This window comes from Ammospiza caudacuta, chromosome 17 (assembly GCF_027887145.1).
Source record: "Ammospiza caudacuta isolate bAmmCau1 chromosome 17, bAmmCau1.pri, whole genome shotgun sequence".
Taxonomy (NCBI): domain Eukaryota; kingdom Metazoa; phylum Chordata; class Aves; order Passeriformes; family Passerellidae; genus Ammospiza; species Ammospiza caudacuta.
In genome coordinates, this window is record NC_080609.1 from 17407541 (window position 1) to 17429020 (window position 21480).

The window sequence follows — 21480 nt, forward strand, 5'->3', positions numbered from 1 at the left end:
ATTGAAATGTATACAATTATTCTCATTTAGAAAACTCTGCTTGTATTGCTCTTCATAAGGAAGGAAACCATAATGCTAAGCACAGCAACTGGTACTGCAAATCTCTCTTCCAAGATGGTAAAGTAGTAGAGGTGTTTATGTAGGGACACCAGTGGTGCTTTCTTTCCCTTCTACACCTATGCTCGCTCTTGCATTCTTTGTGAGAAGAAAGCATCCACAAAGGCTTGTGCCTGGCTGGAGAGGTCTGCTCAGGCCAACTTTGCTGCAGCACTTACTTCTCTGTTGATCCCCAGCTCCGTTTTGCCTTTCCCTGGCTTTTTTGTTCAACATAGCTATGCCTTCCAGTCTGCACGTTCCCATATGATGGTTTTCTGTGTGGGGTTATTCTTCCTGTTCTCTCCCTTCAGTCTTTCTTTGGTGAAATGGAGCCTAACTCTCAGAGAAGGGGGATCCCTGTTCGTATGTCTTTGTATAACCCAAAACTGGAGACAGACAGTGGGGTTGAGGGGGCAGCTGTCTGGCTCACCCTGCAACAGACGCCATTGTTCAGAAGTATTAGAAATTCTTCCCGCTTCTGGTCAAGCTGCCTTTGCTCTTCTTGCAACTTAAAAACTTAAACAACTTGTAAGAACTGCTGTTCGTACAGCTCTGGCTCTGCTCCTATATTGGGTTTGTGTAGCAAGATTTTATAGTGTAGGGGGGCTACAAGGGTGGCTTTTCTGAGAAGCCATTCCCTGCCTTTTCTCCTACAGGCACGTCACTGGCTGCCTATTTTTTACAAAAAAATTGGTAATTTTTACTAATTGTTGCCCATGCATGCACACAAGATCATTTCTCACCTCTGCAGATTGCTGAATTCAAGGTCTGCCCCAGGCTCCCACATGATGATGTATCTTGATCTCACATTACCTGGAATTTTCGTTTCTTTCAGCATGCTTCTGTGACTGAGACCTTGCAGTCATGGCAACAGCCCTCAAGGCCTCTCCTACTGCACCAAAGTCACAAGGTCAGAAGGAATTTTCTGGTAAAAAAGCAAGGAGACCAGTGAACTGGTTAGTTTTCAACTGCAGGACTGTTGTCTTTCTAAGCAGATTGCTCCAAAGCAAAGGAAAAACACGGTCAAGTGAGGAAGAGAGCATTTTCCAGTTACTTCACTAACACAACCAAAGCCTAATGAATTGCCATTTGTTGGCCTGTTTTCCCAGAGTGCCTAACAGCTATCAGCAGCACAGCTGGATTGCTAAATCCTGAGTGTTTTCATTCCTTGTGACAAGCTTGTTGAGAGGAAGTTTACATCTCTGCAGAACTCTGGCCAAAGGTGCTTTGCTCTATTTGTTCTTTTTGCTGTCCTGTTTCCAATCTGCCCATCCTGTAGTTTTCTATAACATTGAAATGTCCATACTGTCCCTTCAAGTAAGACTGCAAGATGAAAGAGAAGAAAAACTGTTGAACAGAATGGGGAACTGACTGCTGTGGCATGTTTAGATGCATGAGGGGAGGAACAGCTGTTTAGGTCTTTTTTGCTCTTAGAATGCTGTCTGTAAAACTGATCATCTGTTCATGAGGCCTAAGATTCTGTATTCTGAATGCAGAGAGGCAGTTGTCATGGCAAGAGCTGTTACAGTACAACCTGTCAGCCACAATCTGTCTTTGGTAGAGGGATTTCTGTGCTAGACCTGCCCCAGTCCAAGGAGCACGGGACGCATCCTAAGGAGCTCCTGTCCCAGTTTAGTGATGGATCAGCCACTTCCTTCACCCTGTCTCTACCCAATCGTAAAGAGCAGGGCATTCATAACAGTGTGGTATTTGTCCTCTGATTGAAGGCTACCAAGTTGTTGACTAATACATAGCACTGGGATTTTCCTACTTGGTGCTGTTTCCCCAGGTCTTAGAAATGGGGAAATTCACTATAAGCTGAAGGGTTTGAGGTTGACTGCTTCTCCCCAGCTCAGCTTCTGCTGGTTTCACTTGCAATGAGCCACCCACACAGCAGCAAGAATTATAATGAGGTGAGAAAGCACTGGACGGCATTCTGGGGGTAGAATTTCCACGCCTGGGTCAGCCTTATAACCAGTCCCCAGTTCTTGTTTTGACACCCTAGGGAGTTTCTGTGAGAACCAGATGTGCGTTGGCCATGGAGCCAGTGCCTGTGGTAAACAGCCAGCTGAGGTCTGGAGGAGGTGGCTTGTGCTGTGCTGCAAGTGCTGACCGCTGCACATGTCTGGCAGGCCCTGGGCTTAAGGTTGTGCAGGGCAGTTCACTGCTGCCTGGTCTTTCCCCTCCACTGCCTGGCTGAGGTGCTTCAGAAACACATAGCGTGCTCCTCCACAACATGACCGGGGGCAATGAAGCCATGAAATGCCTTGTTTCCTCTGCTATAGCAAGAATTAGGATACACAGTTTGGCCTGTGCTGGCTATTTCATGGCCTCATTCTGAGCTACGCTGTGCCCCTGCAACAGACACCATTGTTCAAAAGTATTCGGAATTCTTCCCACTTCTGGTCAAGCTGCCTTTGCTCTTCTTGCAACTTAAAAACTTAAACAACTTGTAAGAACTGCTGTTCGTACAACTCTGGCTCTGCTCCTATATTGGGTTTGAGTAGCAAGATTTTATAGTGTAGGGGGGCTACAAGGGTGGCTTTTCTGAGAAGCCACTCCCTTCCTGCCTTTTCTCCTAAAGGCACGTCACTTGCTGCCAGTGACATGAGAAGTCACCGAATGTATTAGGACTGCATGTTCTGTGGTTTACAGATGCAGCTGGCCACCCCTCTGCAGCTTGCTGTGTCAGGCCTTTGCTTTGCACATGCTGCCACAGCCGAGGTTGAAGACAGCTGGTGTGTTTTTCACCCTGTGACAGGTGCCAGAAACTGCCTAAGGCACGCTCCATTGCTGCACCAGCCCCAAGCATGGAAGAGCTGCAGCCAGGCAGGATAGGTGGGATGTGCTGATTTTTGACAGCTGTGGTAGAACAGAGCTCCATGAGATGCAGATGAGGATCTTGGCATGAACAGCTGTGTGCCAGGAGTAGAGTTCCAGTCTTGGTGTGTCCCCAGTTGCAGAGATCTGGGGACAAGCTGATCAATGTTGCCTTAAGAGGGTCAGTTTCTGCCAACCTGCGTGGAAGGAGCACGGAGTTCTGCCAGCGCTGCCAGCTCAGGTGAGCACTGTGGGAATGCGTGAGTCTTGCTGACCTTGTGCAGAGATGCTCTGGGCATGCTTTGCATGGTGCAGCTGCGGATGTTGGGTTCGAGCCTGAGCAGAGCTGTAGGTTTCTGTTCCAGATGGTTGGGGTGAGTTCACAAGCACAGTCATTCCTGTTTCTCTTTACCAGCATGTGTTGGGTGATTTCCTAAGAGAAGATACAAGCCTCTGTGCAATCTCCTCCATATGAGCGAGACGTACATGGCCACAGCTCTGTGAAGGTAAGCTCTTTTCCTCAGGCTAGAGCCAAAGCAAAGTCCTTTTACAACAGCATTCATGGAGTATGGGTTCAGACTCCATGGATATTGGGGAAAACAAGAGGCTGACCCCAGTGTTGATGGCTACAGATAACTAGCAAAGGCAGAAGGGAGGAAGGAGGGCAGGATACTGGGGTCTCTGCAGGTGACATTCAGTATTCCCCAGACTAAAAGCAATGCACTCCTCCCTCCCCTGCAGCATCCTGTATCAGCTCACAGCCACCACCTCTAGAGCTTCAGTGTTTTTCAACCTGCTGCTTTGCTGACTAACACCTCCGCTTTCTCCCTGGCTCATTCATATTTTAGCTTGTTTCCTGAGCTTTGAGGTGGTTTCTTCTATTGCTTTCCCTTCCAGTAGAACACTGTTACTCATGTCTCAGCTGTTCCTTCTGCCATTTTTCACTAATTGTAATGTATGATTATCTTCCTCCTAAATGTCACCAGCCAGTAATGGTGCCTTTGACTCTAAAGTTATGCCAGGTCTGTATTTTTGATGCTGCTGGGGATATTGGTTTAATTCTGTTATGATAGGAGGAAAGTACAGAGGTAGTACTGTTTCTGTGGAGTTTTTTCTCTTTTTCGTCAAATCATGAACATGATAACTCCAAGCATGACTGGTTTTATATCCTAGAGATAGAATTGTCAGCTCTGAATGTTGTTTTTTCAATGATTTATCTTGCTGATAAATACATAATGATGTTGCCCTTCTTCCAGTGATGGCAAAATGGTTTTGGGTCATGAATAACAGAAATCTACCAAGCTTTCCCTTGTGTGCCCTTCACGCTTGCTTCTTGGTGAATATTATTGCTGCAGGCTAGGCTGAAATTACACTTTTTATGAGTTAAATTTGAGAAAAACAGGCCTTTTGGTGCAATGTGTTTAAATTTATAAAGCTATTAGTCTTAGAGTGCTACCAGTGTTCCTGTTTTTAAAGTTAGCTCTGTAATATCAAATACATATTATTGCATGGTTTAAAAGTAGTATGGCTTGTGTCTGCCAGACTATCACTCTTTGGACTGATCAGACATGCTGCTCTTTCCCTCCCTCCTCTGCACAAATAACAATATTGGCACACCTTGGAGAGTCCTGTGTAATCAGGGGGCAAAAGCTACAGCACTGTCCTAGTGTGCTATCCTCACAACAGAAAGATATTACTTCTGGGAAATTTCTGACTTAGCCACGCAGCCTCATTAACCCTGTACTGTCCCACACTGCACCCAAGAGAGGTGGCAATCTCCACAGCCCACAGGCACCATCAGCTGAGACAAGTGTTTTCTAGAAGCTTGGGCCTGACATTGTGCCTGTGAGTGATCCTCAAAGCATGCAGAAGGGAGAGCTGGTCTTTCACAGAGGCCGCTCCAAACACAATGAGGAGTAGCTTCTGGATTGAGTTCATGCGACCATGCATGCCCTGACAGTGTGCAACCAGCTCAGTTACCAGCAACTACCTGGCAAGCATGCTCAAGAGCTGCCTGCCATGGCCTGAACATTCCAAAACATCTGTTTTTCAAAGGGTGAGTCAGAGGTTTGGAGGGCTTAACATGGAGCTCCCTCATCGTGCATCCTGCTGCTTTGTGCCAACTTCACTGCTGCAGTCTTCTTGGGTTATTACAGTTCCTTATTCTTGCTCCTAGCTCCTCCTACCTCCACGCTGTATTGTGTGTGCCAAATCCTTCCACAGTGCTGCTCATTTCCCTCTTGTCCAAGGATACAGTGAGTGTGTGTGTGTTCCTTGAAGCCCCTTTAAAGGTATGATTAGGTGAATTGGTGGATCCTCCCTCAGCATCAACCTTGCCATCTAAAGAGCCCCGGCCCAGACACAAGTCACAGGCGTGAGATACAGCAGGGGTGAGCCCCTCACCTGTGTAGGAGCCAGATGACCTCCCTGCCTGTAGTCTAAGGACTGGTGCTGTTGCCCTGATCCTGGGCCATTTTGGGAAAGGATGGAAGCTGAATGCAGTGGTCTTTGACTGTCTCCAATGTGGCACATCCTGTATTATGCAGTTTGGCTTAGCCCTCTAATACCTTGACACTGATGCCTCCTCACTGCAGAAATCTAAGCCCCACTATGACCTTTTAGATATGAGGCTTGTGAGTTTTTATCAGCTCTCCCACCCTTTTCTCATGTAAGAAAGCAGAACAGTACAGTAATAAATGTTGTGTGGGTGTTTGGACCTGAATTCATCACCTCCTCTCACCACATCCTTCTGTTGGCACAGTAATACTGATACAGTGGTGACGTCAATCTCCACTTATCACTGTGTATTCCAATACACCCGGCCTTGGTTGTGCACAAGTCGGCTTTGCTCTTCCTCAGTGCTAAGGAGCCCCACCTGCTCCTCAGCTCCCCAGGTGGGGTCTGCAATTGCAGTAATGATTTAACCAGGCTGGTCATGGAAGTGTTGGAGGGCTGAAATGCACAGAACAGGGCAGGTAATATCTGTGTTTCCACCAACTCTCCCTGCTGCTAGTTTGTTCCTGCTTGATGTTGCAGCTTCACTGTAAATCTTTCTTATAGCTGATGTGGCCCTTGTGGCCCAGCGTCATTGCTCTTAGCCTCTGGACAGTCAGGGCACCCCTTTGTCTCCCTGTTGCTTCAGCTTTCTGATTAGATGGCAGTGTGCATTGATAATGATTTTTTTTCAAGAAGAAAGCTTATTTGGGCATATAACTGGTGGACTATGTCTTCCACTCTTTTTTTTGCTTGGGTGCAAAAAATTAATTTTCTCATGTTTGGAAATATTTTTTTCCTTTGTTTTTTTTTACTTAAACTGAGTTCTTAATTAGTTTTGATTTGGAGTTTGGGGGTTTTTTTTTGTTTGTTTTTGGGGGATTTTTTTGTGGTGGGGTTTTTTTTTTGTTTCCTTGGGGTTTTTTTACCTTTTTTTTGTGTGTGTGTTTTGTTGTTGTTTTGGGGGGTTTTTTTGTTTTGTGTTTTAAGTACATACATTTCCTGAAAACAGTTCAAACTGTCAGCTTAGACTGCATCAATGTTTGGCAGCTTATAGCATCATATTTCCAGATTCTTAACAAAAATAATCTTGATAAATGTCTGTCTGTATTGGTCCTATTTCCTGTTCTCTGGTATATTAAAAACTTGTAGCATCATTTACATGTGTATATTATGAATGGCTACTCAGCTTCATTGCTGTGATCTCATAAGGATATTACAGAGTTTGCAGATGTGGCACTTGGCAGCTGTAAAATGTTTGACATTTTATAACAAGTGTCTGTGTTGCAAGGATGCATGAAGCTGATTCTGAGTCCCCATTTCACAGACTGAGAAAATGAAACGAGGCGGTAGAAAGGACTTTTCTAATGCCAGACTGGGAATAAGTTCCTGCCTTTGCTCATTGCCCACTGCCCTTCTTTCCTCCAGGTTAACGATCACATGCTGACAGATAAAAGCAAATGGGAAGGGTGTAAAAAATGGAGGGATGTAGGAAAGGTGGGGGCCCCAATAATAGACTGGGATTGAAGCTTGCAGGGGGCCTGACACTGGAGCATGCTTTAGAATTAGGGCTGCTATACATCTCCATTGAAGTCATGAGGTCTTTGGCATCAAACACCACCAAGAGGCTGCTGCAGAGCTGCAGCTTTCCCAGCTCTTCTGCACATGTCTTGTCTGTCCATGTCCCCTCATAACAATCTGGAGCACAGCCAGGAGGTCAGACAGTTTCAGCAGTACTGAAACTGTCTGTGGTGCTCCTAGAGGTCAGAGTCCCTTCCTACCACACTGAGGTAGGGAAATAGAAGAAGATTAATGTTGGACTAATCTGGGGGCATTGGCGAGGGTAAGAGATGGAACAGTGGCATCCCAACTGAGGAGGTATTGTCTCTTTGTTTTAGCAGCTATTTTAGCAGATCCTACTGGTTTTCTTATTTTTGCTACTGTGCTCATCTTCATGAATCTTCCTTCTAGATTACAAGGCTGTATGCTAACCTCCCACCGTTGTGTAATGGCAGTCTCTGGTAACTCTGTAAGACATTTACCCAATCATCTACTTGGGCTCCTTGCTTTGACTTTTTCCAGTTAAGTCCTGCCTGTCCCTTCAGGTCAATGGTACCATTATCTAAGCGGAGAAAGAAAAGTAGGGGAGGTCCTTGAAAGAAACCACAGTCCAATAGGTAAAGGCAGCAAAGACTTTCCTTGCATTGGTCTGTTCATTTAGGCATGAATAAGCATAAAAACAGGGAGCTACTGCAATATCGTGAATACGAAGCGTGAGAGGCCCTGCCAGTTGGATTCTGAAATAAGTGGTGGGTCTGCAGACCTCTCGGAGGGCCCAGCCTTTCCCTTTCCTTTTCCTTTCTTTTTTCTTTTTCTTTCACAAGTTGCCTTTCTTAATTTTCTATGGTGGCCAAGAGTGTGGAGCATGAGAGTCACAATACTAAGTGATGCTGAGATGGGCTCATGGTGCAGCCAGTCTCAGCATGAAGTCAAATGAGCAGGTTTCAGATAGCAGGATAACAGCAGGCCTTCCTCAAAAGAATGTGGGTTTGGAGAAGAGCTATGGAAGATGGGTGAGATCACAAGATGGAGTTAGACAGTGGACTGTATCTCAGTGCCTGGGGACTGCACCACCAAAAGTAGTGGTAATGATGAAAGTTATTATACAGAGAAAACTTGGAGAGCTTGGACCAGAGGGGTCAAGAAAAGGTGTTTACTCAAGGCAATGTGTGATGCAGAAAGAAGGGCTGGAGTACAAATGTAGAGAGTCTGCCCTGCCAGTGGCAGCAGGTGAGGGAGGATGGCTGGGTGTCTGGGGCTCCTTGCTGAGCTGGAACAGTGCTTCATGGGCTGGGTTTGTTTGGCAGGAAAGAAGGGGCAGCAGCTGCATCATTGCTCCCACAGCAGGGTGTGACACCTGTGTCTGTGGCACCTCCAGAATGAGTCTTGCTAGTCTCACCTGGGCACTGACACCCTGAGAGCACATCTGTGAGCTCACATGAGGCTGCAGGGGCTTTCTGGTGACTGCTAAATTTGTTTTGCTTTCATTATTTGAGTAAACCTGGGAAATTTTTAAACTCCACAAATGTTCCCCAAGTCTTAAAGGCTTCATGGGTTTCTCTCTGCTGGGTGATTGCCTGGGTATTTGTTGCTTGTGGTGGATGCTGCATATGCACCCCAGGACCTAAATACCTTGAACTGCCCATATGAATACAGGCGGAGGGACAAACAGATTGAGACCAGCTCTGCTGACAAGGACCTGGGGGCAGTGGTGGAATAAAAGCTGTCCATAAGCAGCCCATATGTGCTGGTAGCCCAGAAACTCCTATGTCCTGGGGTTCTTCCCCAGTAGTGTGGGCAGCTGATGGAGGGGATTCTTCCCCTCTACTCTGCTCTCTTGGGACCCTGCCTGGTGTTCTGCCTTCAGGTCTGGGCCCCCCAATGTGACGAGCATGTGCAACTGCTATATTGAGTCCAGAAGAGGCCACAGAAGTGTCTCAAGGGCTGAAGCACCTCTGCTATGTATGACAGGCTGAGAGAGTTGGGCTTGTTCAGCCTGGAGAAGAGCAGGCTTTGAGGAGACCTCACTGCAACTTTCATTATTTAAAGGCAGCCAGTAAGAAAGATAAGGACAGACTTTTTAGCGGAGTCTGTTGCAACAGGACAAGTGGTGTTGGTTTTTTAAATTAAAAGGGTAGATCACACTATGTGGCATGGCATATGGGTCCTTCCTGTTGTCTATGCATCCTTGCAACTTGCTTTCAATGAAATTATGTTGCCAAAATAATACACATTGCTTCTCCAAAGTCTTGCCCCATTTAAGAATAACTTGAGAAAACAGTGCTGAAGTCTGTGCCAGGTATCAAAGCCAATACTCTGCAGAGAGCATATTTTAAGTCTTTCTGTGCACATCCATGTGTTTCTATAAATATTTAAATACTGTGAAAACACAGCCTTAAATACATTATATGACTTGAGGGCTTTGTCTTGGAGCAGGGGCTGTGGGTTGAACAGTCATTTGTATGTGATGCCATTTCCTCTGTTTTAAACATCCTGCTGTCATCTTCTCTGAAGACTTTCTTGTAGGTTCTCTTCACTATACCATTAGGGCAGCCTTTCCCTGCAGTCAGTACTGTACATTGTTCTGTCGTATGCTACATGGGAGTCTAGGTTTTTTTGGGTTTTTTTTCTTTTTTTTTCTCTGGTCTGTCTTTCTGGAGTCTCTTAACTAGATATTTCATGCTTATTTAACTACAGGTAGGCTAAATCAATGAGTTCTCACTGGCTTTCCTCACACAGACCCACAATGATATTCAGACTCCATTTGGCCAATTCACTGTGTAGCTGTTTAATCTGCAGCAATGTCACTTCTAGTGGCAAGCCATTCCTAGCTGCAAGATAGTAATGAAGAAAAAATGGGTTAGCAATTAGCACAAGAGTCTTTCTTGTTGCCTGGATAGCCTGAGCTGCAGTCCCTTTGCTGCTTTCTCTGTGCATGTGCTAGCAAAGAGGAAAGATTTCACAGACCTTGCTTATGGCAAGTTGGCAGGTTGTTGGTCATAACCCCCTTAGCCCATGGCAAAGATACACACAGAAGAGCTGAAGTTAATTGTCTTAATAAGGCCCTCTACTTTTAGATGTTTAAATGAAAGCAAGATTAAGTCCACCTCAACCTTAATCAAAAAAAATGTCTGAGCAGAGCTCTAAATTGTGGGAGTATTGTTTGTGGTTTTTTGTTTTGTTTGGTTTTTTTCTTCCCCAGGACATCCAGTGAGAACCACCATGAAGAACAAACTGTGGCGTCAGAATATTTTCATCTGCCTTTTATTCCAGTACAGTAAGTCCTCAGATATTTCTTTCAGATTGTACAACCACAGGATTTATCTTAGTGACCATACGTGCCAGCTCTGATGAGATGTGCATGGCACAAGGTTGCCATGGGACAGCGAGCGGAGGATGAGGTCCTAGGCGAGAGGGCTCCATGCAGTAGTGAGTGGAGGGCAGGCACAGGAGGGTGCACAGCTGGGCAGAGTTCAGCCAGGCTGTATACGGCTCTGGGGAGCAGCACCTGTGGAGAGCCTGCAGAGGCAGTGCCTGCCTTGCACTGAAATGTCTCCTAGTGACATTAGAGTAGGATTTCCCCCACCAAAAGTACCCTTTGCTGTAGAAAAGGTTCCGGTGGCCAAGACCAGGATATCCCCAGGGTTGCTGTTGTCTGGTCAGCCAGGATCAGTGTAGTGAACCTCTCCTAGTCTGAGTCCCTTTGCCTGGGACTGGACTGTGCACACAGTCACACCCCCTGCCCCCCCCCTTTTTTTTTTCTGGCTCCTACCCACACTGCAAACTCCAGCTGACTCAGACCTGACTTTCTGAACAGATCAGCTGGACAGAAAAAGGCAGTGACAACCATGTCTGCAGGGAACCATGCAAGTTTAGTATCTTACCTGCTGCCTGTAGGCAAAGCATTGGACCTGCCCCAGACCTAAAAAAGGAGAAAAGATGCATTCAGAATTATATCTTTCTATCACAGGGGATCGCTATGATGTCTGGTCCAAGTTTTCTGTGATGCAAGCCAGGGAATTACCATGTACTAATTTCAGTTTTGATAAATCTAGATCTTACTGTTAAAAGTATTTGAGTTTTGTTTCTGAAGCTGCCAAGGAGAGACATTTCTCGTAGATCTAGAACCTAGATCTAACTAATTGGTTTTAGGATACTTAATTATTCCTCTCCCAGTGAAAAGCTGTCATCTTAATTTTTTTAACAGAGTCTTGCCCAAAGATACCCTTGCAACTTACCAGCTACCTAGGAATAGTAGTCTGTCCACCTATGAATAGTAATCTGTTTGACTAATCAACATAATAACCTATAAGAACACTAATTACTGATGATTAATAGCCTATTAATACTTGTTGCCCTTTCTAAAAGAATTCAAGAGTTTCCTAACCCCATTTTTTTTTAGGAGAATAAAGTTAGGCTAAAAGAGAAAAAGTATGTTGCCTAGGATTCTGAACTAAACAGCACTTGGTCCAGGACTCTCAGAAGAGTCTATTGAGGGTTCAAAATAAAATGTGAGAACTTAGTTAAAATTTAAAAAAGAATTCTGAAGTCAGTATGAAATTAAAAAGTCAAAATAAAGGTTTAAAAAAATCATATGTACATCCTTGGGACCAATCTGTTGCAAATATCCCCAAATTTCTTCTGCCACCATCCTAAACCTTTGGGTTAAGAAGGATTTTGTATGCAAATCTGAGTGCTGCCCAGAGCTTGTGTAGGGAGAATAGCATGTGCTCTGATACGTGAGGACTAGGAAGTAAATGTTGGATGACTTCAGCTGGGAAAAGTTGGACTTTGTTTTCCGCTGGACTTACCCCACCCTAGAAGGAGGCTGCACCCTCCGCTGGACACGCGTGCTGTTCATTGTGACTGTCAATGCAGGCAGCCTGTTTGTGTGGACAGCCATTTAGTCTGGAGGGCAGAACCGATGTTTCTGGTCCTTCATTGCACACACTGTCTGCGTTCCTTGGTGGTTCCCTGTGTACAGCTTCAGCTGTAAGATTGGGCATTGGGGTTGTTGAGCATATCACGTTAACAAACAACACTCTGGACATAAGCATGTTGCAACAGGGGAGGAGGAAGCAGGGAGTGCAGCTTCTCTAACCAAGAAAGCAGCAGAACAACAAAGGGAAGTGAGCTTGCGGCATGGTTAGCATCAAAGGGTTTGGTTGCCTGATGGCTGCAAAGTAGTGTGTTCTCAGGAGGCTGGGAGCAGCCTTTGCAGTAGGGGAGGACACATGCTTGATTTAAGTATGGATGTAACAATCATGGGGGTTTTCCTAGGTGAAGAGCATTTTATTCCCATCGAAAATGGGTACTACTTTACATGTCAGAAATGAATGGTCACTGCAGTAGGCATGGTTTGAACCAGCATGGCATGCTGCATCACCTGCAGGCCTTTCCTCATTCAGCCATTTCCTAGTGTAATGGTGGTGGTTCTTGTCAGCCCAGGGAGCTGTCAGGAGGGGACTTGTCAATGCAGACATTTCTCACTGTGCTACTATCTTACCTGCCTTGAAATCCAGGGAGATAAGTGTGTTATGTACAGGACAATTGTACTTTTACAAAGCACGCGCTCTCTGAGCAGAGCTCCTGCAGAGCAAGTAGAAGAGTATAAATGCTGTTTTGTTACCACTTTCAAAAAATTACTTGATTTTCCTAATGACCAGTATAAGTTCTACAATTGCATTTCAAGTTCTCTTGAGAAGTCTGTAATTAATAAATTGTGCTTATCGGAATGTTTGGTTGAAATTACAGTAACTACAAATTTGCAGTATTTTTATTCCCAAATTTCATTTAAAATGTACTTCAAGATTCTAGAGCTGGACATAAAAAGTATTGATACTGCAGATATCAAGCTTTAGAAAACAGAAAAGAGAATGGCAAAGAAAAAATTACTAAAATAGCACTCGAAAAAATGTGTAAAGTGCTATGTAGATGTACAATGAAAACTAGACTAGCAATGAACAGTACTCAATTTTGAAAGTGGTATCATTAAAATGTTTGAATATGCTACTGTTTCTTACTGGGTTTTAGGCCTCTTCTATGTGCCATATAAGCTAAGATTCCTGCAGAAATATGTGACTCTGCTGTAGTGATTCTACAGGAGTCCCAATTTGGGCATTTCCCGATTTTGGCTGCTACAGCGTTTTTAATAGGTTTTTGTTTGACACTTACCTTGCCGTCAATGACTTGTCACCCTGTAGAGTTGGAACATGTCTTAAGCCCCAAAACTGGAGACTTTGAGTGGGAGGGAGGGCGGTTATCAGAGACTGGTCTGTTTCCTTCAGATATAGTGGGAACCCTGAGGAGTGCATATGTTGATTTATCACAGAAGTTGATCTTGCATTTTCTCTTTCCAAACCTACAGCTGTGTGTTGTGAAAGCCTCACTTGTTTTGTGGACTATGTACAGACGCTGTCCTGTATCCTGCGAGATGAGTTGGGTGCTGGTTCATACAATCTCACTGCTACATGGTATGTCTTGGTGGGATGAGCAAGTCCAGTTAGCAGAAGCTTCTATATGGCCATAGCACAGTGGTGACCTTCTGTCCTCTTTGTTAGGGAGAAATCCTGGTTTTGCTGCCATGCTGGTTTTTTACTTGGTTTTTTGCACCGCAGTTACAAACTGACTTCTTCCCTAGCAAAGGACCCCTGGTTCCTGTCTGCACTGACTGTGCTTCTTGCTGCTGACTGCTGTGCTGGTTCCAGCTTCCTTAGCATTGCCTTCTCTGCTACCATGGGAATATCTTGCCCTTTGCTGCTGTTAAAAGTGAAATATCACCTCTGTGCATTGGCAGGGCTCATGTAGATTGTCCAGTCTGCTGCTGTTCTGTCCCAGCAAGGAAGTGGATGCAGTCTTGGGCTGTGTAGCCCTGAGGAGCACCTTTCCTTTCCAGAAACACTTTCCTATTTCTCTCAAAGATGCTAAGCTGAGCAAGTAGAAGGGGAAAAAGATGTTTTGAAATTCAAAGATAATTTTTTATTTGAACATGTTGATTTTTCATTTTAGTAATTTCCTGTGCCTGGTGGTTCAGCAACAAATTAATCCAACTACCGCATGTAATACATGCAGACTTCTTTATTTTGGCTTTTTTAGGGTTCCTGAGGAAGATCCAGAAAATACTGTGGCAGCCTGCAGTCTCGTGCAATTGTCAAGAAACACCAGTCACACACAGTACATGTGCACTGTGGACATGACTGAACTCCTAGCAGATACCAAAGTCCAGGTGGATGTTACACAGATAGCTGATAGGCAGCACGTGCTTTCCAAAGAATTTTATTTGTCAGACAACAGTAAGTACAAAAATGGTGAATTCCATAAATACTCTTTGACTTTATGTGCTAGGATAGTCTGGACAAGGATGAGAGTGGCAGCAAGCAGTGTGGGGCTATGTTTGCTGTACATTCATCTACAGAAAGCACTGTACTCTTATTATTGCTATTATGCTTAGGCTTCAAGCTGGCTTGTTCCATGCTTTTTGTGTGGAAATTCCTTTTCCCCATGAAGCAGTAGGTGATAAATATCCACCTTAGACCAATCTCATACCTAGGCTATGCAAGAGCTTGTTCTTGGCTAGATTCTAAAGGGCAGGAGGAATTACTTTATAACAAATGTCACAAATCACAGAATCCTTAAAATGGTTTGGGTTAGAAGGGACCTTAAAGATCACTCAGCTCAACTCCCTGCCATGGGCAGGGACACCTTCCACTAGACCAAGGTTGTTCCAAGCCTCATCCAACCTAATCTTGGACGCTTCCAGGGATGGAGCAGCCACAGCTCCTCTGAGCAACCTATGCTAGTTCCTCACTACCCTTGCAGAGAAGAATTTCTCCCTGATATCCCATCTAACGCTGTCCTCTGTCAGTATGAAGTCATTCCCCCTTGTCCTATCACTACATGCCCTTGTCAAAAGTCTTTGTAGAGCTCTCTTGTAATATCCAAGGAGCTGGAGGCTCTCAAAAGGCTTTTGCAGTGGACACCTGAATCAACATGACATTATTTTGGGTGGCACAAGGTTTCCCAGATGTACTGGATGTGGCAGTTCCCCTTTCTGGGGCAATTCCTAGTCATTTCTCCTGCATGACATGCAGACAGAATGCAATCATGTAGCTGACTTGGTGGAATGCTGGTAAATTCTGGGCTGTGTATCAAACTGTGAAAAAAAAGGAGTGGTGAGCCAGGCAGATGGGTATCAGGCAGATGTAGGAAAAGGATTTTTCTATTTGGCTTCTTCTGAAACTTTACTTGAGAAACGTCATCTTTTTGACAAATGCCTTAACATTTCGGGAAGCCTCCTTATTCCCACTGACAGACTAGAGATTGGGTAGTGGTGCTTTGCATATCTCCTAGAGGCCCTCATCCAAAGGCATCATAGCTCAGCGGCGGGCCCTGCAGACTGCTGGAGTTTTGCACTACTGCTTTTCAGTTTATGAACACTCCCTGCAGGGATACAAAAGCTTGCTTTTTGAGCAGATGGGGCATGGAATTGCAGTGGGTTTATGCAGTGTCTCCTAGCCTCAACTTTTCCTCATGACTCTGTTACATTGAGGGGTATTTCCCCAGTCTTGTGAGTGATCGTGACTACACAGAGTTCTTTTATGTCATGAGAAGAACAAGGTGATCTACATTTTACATAATCTCCCAGGAGTTTATTAGCTCTGTGTACTATCTTTCCTTCTCCATAGGCAATGAGGAGCTTCAGAGACAAGCAGAAGATATATTCAGATAAATGTGGTCCTGACTTCATTATATTCCTCACATGTGGGGTGCCATGCATGGCTGAGGACAGGAATGCTGTGGATGTTCTCTAGTGTAGGAAGGCCCACCACTGCTAGGGCAGCTTTGTTCCCTACTCGCTCTGCATTGCTGTTACCGTGTTGGGCCATCTCTTAACTGTATAACACCATCCTGTCTTTCAGTAAAACCACAGCCTCCATTCAACCTGACCGCTTTGTTCTCAGAGGGTTACAATATTTCTTGGGAAACCATCTACCAGAACTCTTCCTTCTACTTTTTGAATGAGGAGCTGGAGTATCAGCTGCGTTACAAAAGAAGAACTGACACCTGGGAGGTAAGTGAGATGTCAGTTTAGCATCAGCTAGGGTGTACCAGAAAAGAGGGCAGCACAACTAAGACAGCAGCACTGGTGGGAAAAAAGAGTTTTCATAATTTAGAAAAAATGTCTCTCTGCTCGACTGGGCTGAAAACAGGCAAATCCAAAAATTAATTGAGATGCAGAAGCTGTGTGAGAAGTATTAGATCCTGTGAGGAAGACTGATAATTCGTTTGATTCTCATGCTGTCCTGCCTGGAAGGCTCGCCCAGTATTGCATGTAGCTGCTGACCAGTCAGAGCATGGCCTTGCAGAAACAACATGAAAGCAGAAGAGGTTACTTTGCAGGCATCCTCACTGTGCAGCAGTGTGAGCAAAGTAAGAGCAGTCACTCTAGTGTTTGGTGTTTAATCATTCACAGACTCAGAAGACTAAAGCTGTTCATGAAGATAAACGGACATTGGTGATCCTGCCATGGGAACTACAGGCGGACACTGAGTATGAGTTCCAAGTCAGAGCTAGACCCCGGGAAGACAGTGACTATGGTGGCTTTTGGAGTGAATGGAGTTCTCCGCTGTCATTGAAAACCAGCCCTGCCGGTACATGCTGCCAGATCTCCCTGCCCTTTCAATTAGTCCAGTGTCACAGAATGCTTTCAGAAATTTAATAAAATCTAATTAATTAGAACAAATTTTAAACAGTCCAGTGAAGACAGGTATGATTAGCTTCCTTACTGGTTATGTGAACCTCAAGCCTGGGCTGTCAGTATTGACGTTCTCACAGCGTGGCAAAAGAAAGAGTGTTTTGTGGAGTTGCTGTACATTTGGATACCACTTGCAGGAGTGCAGCCTCTAGCTTCCTTTTCAGTGTCAAATGTCCAGGGTCCTATTTGCAGCTTTCAGAAATGGGAGAGATCTCCTCTACTGGGTCTTAGTGTTGTCTTCAGCTGAGGGAAGGGGGATCCTGCTCTCAAACCTGAGTTCTGTGTCTGGACTGTTTTGTTTGGTAGCCACCACTCTGCAGTACTCTGCAGGGAGTTCACAGTATATGGAAGTACACTGATGCTTGTCATGGTGGAACAGAGGTTATGAAATAAGGAGCCTTTGCTCCAATAGAGCAAGTGCAAAATTACTGTGATCACTGCCAGCAGTATGTGCTGAGCTTCTCTGCTCTCACTGCTCTGCAGCTCAAACTGATGTATTACAGGGTTTACCTGGTGCAGTGGCAGCATGGCCAGGCTCCATTTGCTAAGGGATATCTGAGTACTGGATCTCAAAGATGCTGCTTTTCATCACAGGTGGAGAGCAGCTACCAAACTGTCATCTAGTCAACACCTGTCTCTAATCAACTGCACTCTTTCACTTCACAGATCATCTGTGGAGGTGTCCCTAGCCAGGAGTCAGAACACCAGGGGTCTTTGTGGGAAGGAGCTGTCCTGCCCTAACTGTTGGGTGTCTGTTGTGCAGCCAAGTCATAGGGCAGCTGATGTGCTGCTCCTTTCATTGATGCAGTCATCACTTAGCACCCTCAATCAAACCTGTCTGGAGTACAGATGCCCAGGTGACAGCCTCAGTATCTCAATGAGAGAATCTGGGGTAGAAATTAATCATTTAGGTTGGAAAAGACCTCAAGATTATCAGGTCCAACCAGTCAAAGGTCCAACCTTTGACTGATGGCCACTTAATCAACTAGACCATAGTAGTAAGAGCGATGTCCAGTCTCTTGATCTCCAAGGATAGTGACTCCACCTTCTCCTTGGGCAGTCCATTCCAATGCTTGACAACAATTTGCATTCCAAAAATCTTTTTCCCCCTCACCATCTCCTGATTATTGATTAGGATATAAATGCAAGGTGAGCCTGAATGACCTTGTCTCTTTCTCCAGCAGTGACACAGACAGCAGGCATGGAATGGCTGTTGTTGTTTGGTATTGTCGTGGCAATCATGGCTTCAATCACAACATTTCTGGCCAAACAGCGGAGGTAAGAATGCTTCAGGAGGCAGAAGTTAATGCTTTTATTCTGCCTTGTTAAAGATGGGGTGTTCACATGCAGCCTTCCTTGAGTCTTGTATATCTATGAGTGGGCAGCTAAGAACCTGTGAGGGACAGCCAGGAATGGTCACTGGCTGATGTGCTGCCCCGAGTGACCTGCTTTTCACTGTGACTCTGTTCCCGTTAGCTGGCTGGGCCAAGATGGTGGCACATGGGCGTGAAGCAAGGGCTACACAGCCTTCTGAGCTGTTCTCCTGGTCTTGTCTGTGCTCTGCAGTTGCCACATAGAGAGCACAGTAACCAGAGCTGCCCCCTCTCAAAGCTGACATAGGTCTCTCAATGCTGGCTGGAGGCCTCTGTCCCTCTCAGAGGCTTCTTATGCCCTCGAAGAGATATGGGATGCTGACATGGAGGAGGGCTGGGCTGGTGCAGCAATAGGGCTGGCACAGCCTAGGTCCACAGAAGAATTGCATAGGTTTGTGGTCTGGCCTGCAGACCACAAACCAGCTCAGCCTCAGTGAAAATGCATTTCTAGCATGTAGTGCTTTTCCAGGAAGGAAAAAAACTGGAACCTCTTACCTCAGTGTGAATGTGTGTGTGCAAGTGCTGAGGTCTCACCTCTAGTGAGGTTCACAAGAAAGGCTATTAGATTACTCTGGCAGCATAAGACATCCTTGGAACCTCAGCTGTTGCTAACTCACAAGGCTGGGCAAGTGATTCCAGTTGCTTGAAATGGATCTAGAGATGCCTTGATTTGCATTTGTAATGTGTGATTAACCCCAAAGCCTTTCTCTTTTCTCTTCCAGCTTGTGGAAGAAGATGGCTTGCATCCCAGACCCTGCTCCCTTTTTCAAACCTCTTTACATGGCTCATAATGGAGATTTTAAGGTATAAATGGGCTACTCAAGTGAGTGGAGTACATGACAAACTAAAAGGCCATCATGCTATCCTGAGCAAGGGATTTTCATTAGGGCAGTAGAAGGAGAAATCTATTTCAAAGGAATGCCAAATGTCTCCAGATATAAGAACCAGAGCTTTCCAGTATCTGTTCAGTGCCATGAAAATCTTTGTTACATCTATACTCTTTATTCTCTATAAGTGCTGTCTCAATGTGTGAGCTGAGTTCATGGGATTTCTGAAGCCTGGGATCCTGTCGGGAGTGTCAGAGAAAACCACAAAGCTCTCAGAGCTAATTATTTTCAATTACTTCAATTAATTCTCCTGCAGTTGCCCCTATCTCATAATAACAGCATCCTCCTGAGTCAGTGAATTTAATTTATGCCTCCAAAAGTGTAAGAAATTTGGTTATTTCTGTGGAACCTCAAACCTTGTGGTGCTAACCTAACCTCTCCCTGTGTTTCTTTTTCTGCAGAAGTGGGTTGGTGCATCCCATATGAAAATGACCTTTGATTTCTTTGAATGGGGAATAGTCCTTCCAGAAGTCCTAGAAGTTTACACCATGCATCCTTCCAACAGCACCCCACCGGAAGAGCTGCATGAGCTAAGAAAGAATCTGCCTTGCAAGCCCTGTGTGTCTTGCCTGACTACCCCAGGTCATGGTAGCCAGTCACCGGGGTGCAGTGTAAGCAGTAGTGATGGGACTGAGGACCAGTCATATGGGCATTTGTCAATTGATACAGTGACTGTGGCTGATGAATTTACATCTTGTAACTGCCAGTGCAGCTGTAATCATGTGTACAGGGAACATGACCATACCAACAAGGAAGATGATAGTGCTGGAGAACCCGGTTATCCCAAGGTTAACCTTGATGAGGAAGACAGAAAGATATCCAGTGACTTACATTTGGCTGATCTGAGTACACAGGACAAAATACTTGCTTCAGGCTCTGTGTCCACAGACCACCTGAGGAGCACAAGTGTCCCAGTCAACCAGCAAGGAGAAAGGGGAGTGGAAGGAGGTGTGGGGAGCATCCTAGAAGCCCTTTGCTTGCAGCCTTATCAGTGGGATTTGGAAAATCCAGGTTCTCTACCTTCTCCTGATGGTGAAAGTGTTTCCTACAGTGAAGGCTCCTATGACTTCTTCCCTCACAATACAAAGCCTGGTGACAGTTATCCTTTGATCTGTCTAGATTTGGACACTATTGACAGTGGCTTTGTGGACTCAGACTGTGGAAGTCCAGTTGACTCTGAATTTGGGCAAAACAGTCAGACCATTTGTGGGTCCATCCCTCTTGAGCAAGAGGGGCAAGACTTTACACGGAGCTACGTCAAGCAGTGGGTCTCCTGCCGCTCTGAGAGCCCTGTCAGTGGGACACAGACAAACTAAGGACTGGATGAGTGTGGGGCCTTTTTCATAGTGTGCCAGGAGCAAACGGCTAGCAAAATTCTGAAGAGAAAAGTTTACTTTGTGTAAGCTCTATTGCATAAGTTGACACCTGTTAGGTCCACAGAAATATACTTGTTTCTATTCCCGCTTATCCTATTAATGTCTCAAATTTATTGTGATTGATTGTTCTTGAGTTTTGTTGGGTTTTGGTTTTTTTTAGAATCACAGATCAACCCTCCCTTGATGTCAAAAAAAAAAAAAAATTAGAAAAAAGCAACTGTACCTTGAAAATTATCCTTTGGCTTATATAGATATGAAAAATATTTTGCAATAATCTTATAAAGAGTACAGAACTTTATTTTCCCTGGTATTCTCACATGACTTAAGAGTTTGGCTGCACATGGAACCTTAGAATCATAACTCATGGCAAGCACGTTTGCTACGTTAAAGTTCCCCTACCTTTCCAAACAACATGTGATGTTACTTTTCCTTCTACTATCTTTGGCTCTTTAAACTCAGCTGTAATAGTCTGTTAATTACAGACTGGCTCCAGACCGGTCCATGGGGATCAAAACTAATTCTTATGAAATCATTGCAGAAATGCGTGTACTAAAGACTAAGCACGACTCAGGTTTCAGAAAGATTTTCCAGGTAGAGTGCAAATGAAAAGACTTCAATATATATATAATTCTTAACAAGCTCTCACTACTTGGCTTTTCTATTGAGTCAGACTCTCTCCCTGTACTTTTCAAGCATTTTAATTGAGCAGCTTTTAGAATTTTGCCAAAATTATCGAAACATTGTCCTACCTGGATATGCCTGCCACTTCTGCCTTGGACTTGCTCTGCTGCAGTTAACAGGTCAGTAGGACAAATTTTGAGCAATTTCTGCTAGCTAATAAAGCCAAATATGAAACTGCACTATAACCTTGAATCTGTTTTTCTCTCTAGCATCTCCATATCTCTGATTTGTCCAGGATACATGTCTTAAAAAGTCACTGAAGAGTAATACTGAAATTGAATGTGAAGACCTTCATCTTACATAGACATAGTGCTACTAACCCATAGACTGCTTGGCTCCAGAAGGTCGTATCTTGAGAGAACCTTTGTGGTGAATGATGCATGTTTGCAGTGTAGTAATGATCTGTTGTTGCTGTGTTACCAATAAACTCCCTTCCCTCA

General features: G+C 44.8%; 1 protein-coding gene across 2 annotated transcripts; it reads left to right on the forward strand.

Annotated features, from left to right (window-relative positions):
• The first annotated feature begins 1135 nt into the window (after nt 1-1135).
• On the forward strand, nt 1136-21275 carry IL21R (interleukin 21 receptor). Of its 2 annotated transcripts, XM_058815773.1 has the most exons (11): nt 1136-1318; nt 2858-3157; nt 3332-3422; nt 10172-10246; nt 13337-13442; nt 14065-14261; nt 15888-16039; nt 16442-16619; nt 17905-18001; nt 18819-18900; nt 19385-21275. In XM_058815773.1, the coding sequence occupies exons 4-11, from the start codon at nt 10192-10194 to the stop codon at nt 20297-20299; spliced, it is 1782 nt and encodes a 593-aa protein (XP_058671756.1). In that variant the 5' UTR covers nt 1136-1318; nt 2858-3157; nt 3332-3422; nt 10172-10191; the 3' UTR covers nt 20300-21275. The 2 variants fall into 2 exon arrangements, with proteins under 2 accessions (XP_058671756.1, XP_058671757.1); XM_058815774.1 differs by lacking the exons at nt 1136-1318; nt 2858-3157; nt 3332-3422 and adding an exon at nt 5855-5891.
• Nucleotides 21276-21480: the final 205 nt, after the last annotated feature.